General features: G+C 37.0%; 1 protein-coding gene and 1 pseudogene across 1 annotated transcript; one reads left to right on the top strand and one right to left on the bottom strand.

Moving 5' to 3' along the window:
• Positions 1 to 205: 205 nt before the first annotated feature.
• Positions 206 to 1610, bottom strand: LOC149204322 (zeatin O-glucosyltransferase-like; annotated as a pseudogene).
• A 5361-nt stretch (positions 1611 to 6971) lies between these two features.
• Positions 6972 to 8645, top strand: LOC149204321 (patatin-like protein 5). The gene is made up of 5 exons (XM_089397095.1): positions 6972 to 7112; positions 7458 to 7613; positions 7867 to 8184; positions 8286 to 8467; positions 8585 to 8645. Exons 1-5 carry the CDS (start codon positions 6972 to 6974, stop codon positions 8643 to 8645), a joined length of 858 nt encoding a protein of 285 aa, XP_089253221.1.
• The last annotated feature ends 302 nt before the right edge of the window (positions 8646 to 8947 follow it).

The raw sequence follows: 8947 nt of genomic DNA, 5'->3' as shown, positions 1-8947 counted from the left end.
GCAGCGGCTTGGCAATAGTGAAAGATAACCCAGTGTCTTTCCAACGAATGCCGTTATTATTATAACAGAACAAATGTTTAGAAATTTACAACCATAAATATCTAATCTAGTTTTCACTGGTGATACAGAAGAAGACTTTGAACCCCTTTCCCTGAAGAAGGATTTCGCATATGCGAGAAGCAAAATCCTGAGCATAGCCGCCAACGCTCTCAATCATTACTTCCTTCATTCAGTTTTGAAGTAAAATGATTGATAAACGACTCCAACTCCTTCCACGATGATCCTCCCTCTGCCACGGCCCTCTGGGCGGCCACTCCAAGTTCCTTGGCCCTCCTCCTCATTTCCACTCCCTGTCCATCTTCCCCCATCACTCGCTCAATCGCCTTCTCCACCTCCTCCGCCATCACCAACTCAGTCTCATCCGCCTTCGTCCACTTCTTCACTTCCACGCCCACCTTCAGCTCCCTGGCCACCAGAATCGAGTTCGCAAATTGGTCGGAATGCAGAGGCCAAGCCACCATGGGAACCCCAGCGCTGATGCTTTCCAACGTCGGATTCCATCCACAGTGCGTTACAAACCCTCCCGTGGCCTTATGCGCTAGGATATCAAGTTGGGGAGCCCAGTTTCTCACCAAAAACCCGCGTCCAGCAATTCTACGCTCATACCCTTCCGGAAGCAGCTCGCTAATCCAATCCATCCGCGCTTCATCCGACGCCGTGAAACGGGCGCTGTCCGCGACCCTAACAACCCAAAGAAACGACCGCTGAGTCGCCTCCAACCCTCGAGCCAATTCTTGAAGTTGTTGCCGAGTTAAAGAAGACGCTGAACCGAAAGAAACATAAACAACCGAAGCCGGATGTTGGGCGTCCAACCATTTCAAGCAACTTTCAACATCCGAACTAGTACTATCCTTCGTACCAATCCACACAGATTGAGGAAGAAGAGGACCGATGGCCCACAGCGGCTTCTCACAGTAATCTTCCCGCATGAATTGGGATTCCAGAGATCGGAAACTGTTGATAAGATACCCTGCCGCGAGGTGTAGATAGTCTGGCTGCCGAGATTTGAAATCAAGCCATCTCTGTGGAAGGCACCTTTTCTGGGACACAACGCAATCCGGATGTCCGCGCCCCGCTTCTTTCATAGCGTAGAAATAGGCGCTGAAGCAATTGTGAACGTAGGCCGGGGCGCCATATTTGGCAGCCACGGTCTGAGCCCACCCGAGCGACGGGTCGTGCACAATCACAACTCTATTCGGACCCAGACTGCTTATCAGATCTTCGAAAGGCTCCCTGAGATTTTCCATGGCTTCTAAGAGAGGAATAAAATGTGTGCTCCTTGTTTTCAAGATCTGGCAGCTCTTCTGAGAAGGAGGGCATGGGTAATTCGTGGAAACGAATGAGGAAGTTCTGAGGATCCCATCCCCTAACGCGATGTAGAGCTTGATTGATATGGGTAGAAGTAGTGACAAACAGTACATTTAGACCTCGTGCAGCGAGGGCCCTTGAAAGGTGAAGCAACTGATTAAGGTGGCCCTGTGCTGGCGATGGCAGTATCACCACCTGAATTTCATTTCTTCTTGCCAACAACGTCTCGGTGGAACCCATTAATGGCAGACCAACGATTTGCAGTAAATATAAGCTCTAAAAAGTCGTGTATGGTTGTTCTCGCAGAAGCATGAAAACACGTTATCGAGCTGAGATGCTCGAGTCACCCCCAACTAGAGAAAGATCCACGCAAATCCACGTTCAAATGAATGGATGAAGGGGGCAGTATACTTATCCCGTGAAATTACCCAAAGAGGCCAAGGAAAATTTTAAGGATGGAAAATTTTCTTGAAGTTTAAAACATTGGCGAATCTCACTAATCCCTAATATGCAAATTATAAATGTTTATTGATATATTTGTAAAATTAATCAAATTTATAATTATTTTATATATAGTCTCTATATAATGTTGGCGATTTTTAAGGTAAAATAATTTTATATTCTAAAATTTGGGAGAATCGTCTTTTATAAAATTGGAAATTGGCGAATCTTTTTTGTGGAAAAATCATGGAAAATTAGCCCACTGGGCGAACATTAACCCCTAAAATTTTCCATGCAAAGAGCCAAAAACAACGGGAATCCATTATCCATATTAAAAAAAAAAATTAACATTGCCTTGATCTAATATAGAAATAGAACATTGCCTTAAAATTAGCAATCCAATAATCTTGGTAAAAGCAAATTTCATGATCGGAAAACAAATCAGCAAGCACGTACCTTCTCTATTGACGAGGAAGCAGTGATTGCCAATTTCATGGGGGTTGTTATTTGTAGCAGTAGTTTAACTATTGGCAGGAATTGCTCCGAAAATTATGGAAATTCTGGTCATATTTTGAGAAAATTTGGCAATAATTTTTGTAAATCCAAGTTATAGTTGTTAAATTTCAAAATTTTAGGTGTTCTAAAAAATTTTTTGATGATGTTGAATTCATTTTATTCAAACACTGCCTTTACAAGATTTTGAAATTTTTTTACCCAGATTTTAGCCACTTTTAATTATGAGCAATTCCTCCGCTTCAGTAAAGGCATCGTAATATTTAACATTTTCATTTGTCATGTATTCCATTAAATAATGGAAATATTAGTCAAGTGGATCCTCAACCCCTTGTTTGTATGTATCGTAATATTTAACGTTTTCATTTGTCATGTATTCCATTAAATAATGGAAATATTAGTCAACTTGATCCTCAAACGATCTACACGTGAATGGGAGATGTGAACTTTTGACGGACTCTCATTTTCCATGAAGTGATTATTCAATACTAAAAAGGTGTGAAGCAAATTGAAGTATCATTTAAATTTTAGTGGCGTGTCTCCTTCAGGGAGAAGGAGCATTGTCATAAATTGTAATAATGTCTACCATACACGATGCATCATCATCTCGCCTTCACCTTTCAGCATGCCATTCATTTCTCAAAGCATGCCATTCATTTCTCAAACGACTCCCATTTCCTCGATGACTCTGCCATTCGACATGGATTTTTATATATGTTAAAGAACCGTAAATTTTTTTTACGGTAGATGTATTATGTACCCTAAAAAAAAGAAGGAAACTTTTATGAATTAAAAAAATAAAAAATAGAAACTTATTATTCTAAAAGTTATAAACTCTTACTATACAGAAAGCTAATAAATTTGTAATTAAAATACATTTCAATTAATATAAAAATAAACAACATTCAAACTTAATATGTTTGCTAAATCATAATACTGAATCATGTAAAACCAATATTCGAAAAACAAATTGAAATTTAATATGTTGCTAAATCATAAGACTGAATCATGTAAAACCAATCCACAAAAACAAATTGAGGGGGGACTAACATGTAAGTATTATTGTGTTTTGATAAACTTAAAATCATAAAAGCAAGTCAGGACTGGACTATACTTAAGATGCAAGTAGAGTTTTGTTGGATCTGGGCCTAATTTGTGAGTATCCCTTTTCTATAATAGAAAATAAATAATCTAAAAAAGTAGATTAATTTAATAAGTATTAAAATAATATATTAAATTTTTAAAATGGTAAATAATTAAAAATATATTTTTTTATATTATTTTTATTAATATAATTTTTATGTTAATTTTATTATAAATTTAATTTTAATTAATATTTAAGGGCTTTCTATATATAAAATTGAAATCGATGCACTTATACATGAAATGTGTGTTGAAAGATGTATGTATTTTAGCTATGCATCAATCATGCATGGAAAGGAATAAAGTCCCGTTGAAAGATGTATGCATTTTAGCTATGCATCAATCATGCATAGAAAGGAATAAAGTCTCTCCAAGTGAAAATATTATTTACATTTAAAAATTGCTAAGGAAAAATTGTAATTTTGAATTTGTTTCATCTTTGGTTATCATTATTCAAAATTAGATTTAGATATTTAATTTTGTTAAAAATTTTATAACAAACTATATATATAAGTTATATTGGTAAAAATAAATTTATAAAAATAATTTTTTTTTAAATTTTCATCATTTATAAAATTTAATAGAAAAATTAATACCTTATTTTAATACTTATTATGTTAATCTATGTCTTTACATTATTTATTTATTATTAGTATTATAGGAAAAAAATACTCACAAATTAGGTCTAAATGATTTAGAATTTATCTAACAAAATTATACTTAATTCTTGTCCTAATTTGTTGTTTTTAGAATTTATCCAACAAAACTATATTTACATCTTAATTCTGGTGCAGTCTTAATTTGCTTTTATGGTTTTGGATTAGCCTTAATCAAATTTAGAAAGTATGAAATTTCCATATCAGCAAACAATTTGGAGGCAATTAACTGAGGTGACATGGCTCTTGTCAGTGAATTAGCTCAGTAAATTCGAGTTAGAGGGGTTAATGTTTAATTATGCATGTGTGATTGTTAATTTATTGTAATGCCCTACTTGATCCTATCATGCTAACTTTTATTAGTTTTTAATTAACCTAAAATATTAACTCATAATTATTAAGAAATATTGGTGAAACTGTAATTTTATTTTACTTATATGACTTTTATTATTGTTATTATTCAATTCCCAAGTTGTCTTCTCGAATTTAATTTTGGATAGGATATGGTATCCTCTAATTTATTTCCAAATTAAATATCCATATCCCTATGTGTCTTCTCAAATCTGCTTTTGAGTAGATATGGTCTTCTCTAGTTTATTTCCAAATTAAATATGCATATCCCAAGGTGTCTTCTCAAATCTACTTTTATCCCAAGGTGTAGTATGATTTATTCTCTTACTGCAATTCTGTGAAAGGACGAAAGCCGGCTTTCTTCCAATTTGCCTAAAGTAGGGTTTTTCAATAGAAGAGACAGAACCTGGTAAGTGTAGTGTGTTGGGTGATATAGTTAGACGACTTGTGTAAGGGTTTGCTCTTTTATGGTGGGTCTGCTTTTCCCATTTTTCTTAACAAGTTTTAGTTTTGAACTTTATAGCTTTATTTTCATCTTTTTCTCTTTTCCATTTAGATCAAATGACCTTGAATTTCTCTTAAACTTGGCCACGATTAATTTTTTTTGTCACTTTTCATTCGGAATCTTACAAATTTGAAGTGTTCGATAAGTAGAGAAGTTACTCTAATTGATGTGTCAGACGTTAAATCATCTCTCATGGATGTTCTAGCAGCTAGTGGGTGGTAGATTTGAACCGGTGGGTGATCATCAGATTGTAGGTTGGAGTCATATCATTTGCACATTCCACATAGGCCTCTATGAAATAGGTGGAGGGGAACCTTAGCATCCATCACCTTGCTGTTCTTTGATGTAATTTTGGCTCCCTCTTAATCTAAGTTTTCCTAGAGAAGCCGATTCAGTTTTCTGTTCATGATCTTATTCTTTCTGTTTCCCCTCATCTGACTGCTTGCCTAACTATTGAGTTCTGCTATGCTTTTGTATTTTTCAGTTTTCATTAGGTCTAAATCTCTGAACATATAAATGTTGTAAGGGTGAGCATTTAGGTTACAATATGTTCAGTATTATTATGTTGGCCTTGAGAATTTTATCAATGGGGAAATTAATGTTTGTTTCTAAAATACTTTTCAGGTATATTTTCACAAGGCATTGATAGCCCGCAAATTTCATCACTGAGATCAGAACAGACAAATCCAGTGCCTCTGCACAATTTTGCTAGTAATGGATAATCCTCTCCTCCTCATCCTTGCTCTAATTCCTAAAATACCTAATTTCAATATATCAAGTTTACCGGGGCAAGACATTAAATTAAGACCAATGTCAAGGCTTGCTGACAGAGATTCAGTGAGCTATAAGATGGCAGTTCTTATGCTCATTAGTTACATCATTTTTGTGGATAAAAACTGAGCACAGTTTCTTGAGTTTCAGATGAAAGCATCTGTATTTTCTTGTGACTTTATTTGCAGAGCACTGAACACAATCCTTTGGGTTTCAGATGTTACATGGGTATTTTCTTGTGACTTTATTTGCAGAGCACTCGGTTGACTATCAGTGCTATCCCCTGATTCAGGCCCGAGAAATCGCACAATTATAGTTGTTCATGATTAGGTTCTTGTATCAGCCATTGCCTGTTATCTTTTGCATTGCATTCCACTTGATCCTCTTTTGAATCCATCAAAGAGTTAAGAAAAAAAGGATTAAAAATGGAAATTAAAAATGGAAGAGCGACCTCGCCTGATCAGTATATCTGCACTTGTCTATAGATGCAAGACTGGATAATTTTTAATGATTTGGAACGAGGTAAGTGTTTTGCATTCATGTATATGGTGGTAGTTTGTCTGACATAAGAGAACAATTATCTGGAATCAGTCATTATTTCTGACTTTGAACAGTATCATCTTTAGTGAAGAAAGGTTAGGAACAAGAGAGGGAAATCTGCACGCTTCTATTTTTGGGTGGCATCCTGTTTAGTAAATATCTTGTCAGCTGTGTGACACCATAGCCAAATATCTTAAACCATTAATGGAAGAGCTATGAATATATTTTTGGGCCTCTGTTTTTCATTGGGTTCACTAGCTATGAATATATATTTGGGCCTCTGTCACACTCAAACAAAGAGATTCAGTTGCATATTATAAGAGAAAGAAACTATAAAGGTATCTGATATGGATCTTGCTTTGGTCTCTTGTCCTTGAACACTGTGTCAATGCATTCTTGGCGCAAAACCCAGAAATCACGTGCTTACAGAGTATAATTTACCTGGTCGGGATTCAGCACCGTGAGCGGACCTGCGAGGTGAGCCAGCGCCGTGAGCGAGAGCGGTGTATGCTCGAGAGGGTCGCAGAGGACCTGCGACCGGAGCGTGAATGGAGCAAATGAGTGTTTGGCGCGAGCGTTCTTTTGAAAATGCTCCAGCGTAGCAGGTGCCAGCGCGGAGGTGGTGCGTCACCGGCTCTCCGAAAAGGTTTGATGTGATGGGCCCTCGAGCTCCCGAAGAAACCATGGATGCGGGACAGAGAGGCATGAGCATGTATGGTAAAGGCCGTTCCTATTTCCACCTCCATAGCAAAGTTAATGCTATGGAGGGTACACCCTCTGACAGCGGCAGCACCGTAACGACAGTTTTGGATGGGCGGATGCATGTTTTGGACCCATATCCATGCATGATACCATGACCTATGTACATGCATTTTCTGGCAGCTCCGTCACTCCAACTCCGGGAGGCTCCACGGTTCAGCGTAATCAATGCAAGTAATCACGCCATTAATTTTATTCAAATAACGAGCCCATTTGAATTCGAATTCAAATTTGAATTCAAGCGCCCAAAATTCAGCGCTCATCCATATTTCAGCAACCACGCCCGCTCTTTTGCATATTGATTCCCTGTTCAGTGTTGTTTTGTCAATGAAGTTGCAGACGATAGAATATCATGACCTCGCCCTTCAAATTCGGTCTGCACCTGGAGTACTCATCTGTTTTCTTTATAGGTTTTATGTTGCGGCAAATTCTTCAATGGTATCATGCCTATTGGGACCTCAGCAGCTCCAACATATCTTCCTCCTCATTCCTTCAAAACACAAGATTCCCGGGGAAATCCCAGAAACTTCAATCTAATAGACGGGGGAGTTGCAGCTAACGATCCGGTAAGTAGCGGTGATATATTTTTCCATTGCCATCTCAATATGGTTTAAATTTCAGTTTTCAAAGTCACAGCGTAACAGTTTTGGTAAGGGGCCGTGAAATTAATTTGTTGCCCTCTAAAATAATCTTGCAAACATTACTTGCAGTAAACCATGTGTCGAAAGAAATTGTATTTCAGTTTTCAAAGTCACTGCGTAACAGTTTTGCCTAATGGGTTGCGCAATTAATTTGTTGGCCTGTAACATATTCTTGCAGACATTACTTGCAGTAAACCATTTGTTGAAAGAAATTTCCGCTCGCAATTCGAATCCACCATTGTCGAAACAAAGTATTGATTTAAATTTGATCGAGAACGAGTCTAGCAAGCTTCTGGTTCTTTCTCTTGGAACAGGACAAAAAGTAGCTCGTTACAAGGCCACCGACGCTGCAAAATGGGGCTTATTTGGATGGTTAACTAAGGACGGTAGATCACCTTTAATTGATATTTTATTGCAATCAAGTTCGGATATGTCGGACATTCACGAATTCTTCTGGTTCAAAACCATTAACATGCATATGTATCTCAGAATCCAGGTACTTTTCTTGCACCCTCCATATATAATTCACCCATAGATTTTGCGAAGTTGAACAAATCTATATTCGAGATATCTAACACAATGCCTCATTGTGATCAGGAACCGCAGCTGGGAGATCACACTAGCTCCTTGGATCTGTCGACGGAGGAGAATCTAAAAGCCTTGAAAACGATAGGTAGCGATCTCTTGGCCAAGCCTGTTTCAAGTGTCAATATCGAGACGGGCTACTATGAGCCAACGCCAGAGCAAGACTGGAAGACCAACCATGATGCATTGATCAGGTCATTTTAGTTCTTATTGAATACGTCAATTTCAATGAAAATTGCTAAATCAAGTTTTATGACAGAAAATGGTTCATGTGAATTGGTTTCACCGTTAATATTGTATTGATTTGGCAGGTTTGCGCAGCTACTTTCACGTGAAAGAAAGTCACGATCAACTGCTGCTCCTAGTGACTAAGACTTAGAGTCCTGAAACTTTATGAATGATAGTTTTCCTCAGTTTATGAATGTTAGTTTTCCCTTATGAATGTTGTACTTTGTTCGAAGATGATCTTAACTTCGATATGTAATGTAACTTTGATATCCAATTTGAAAATTGAGGCTTTCTGCATATTTCATTAATATATTGATTTTGAAAATAATGTTATTTACCATGCCTTTACTAATATTTAAAGAAAAAGTCACACAAGAATTAACATAGTAATATTTACATTATTAATGAAATCATTGAGCTCAAACTTTTAAGGTATATATGTAATT

The sequence above is a fragment of the Pinus tabuliformis genome, chromosome 1_2 (genome assembly GCF_031772625.1).
Source record: "Pinus tabuliformis cultivar Carrire ecotype Pingquan chromosome 1_2, CPIR1, whole genome shotgun sequence".
Lineage (NCBI taxonomy): Eukaryota > Viridiplantae > Streptophyta > Pinopsida > Pinales > Pinaceae > Pinus > Pinus tabuliformis.
This window is presented reverse-complemented; position numbering and strand designations above follow the sequence as displayed.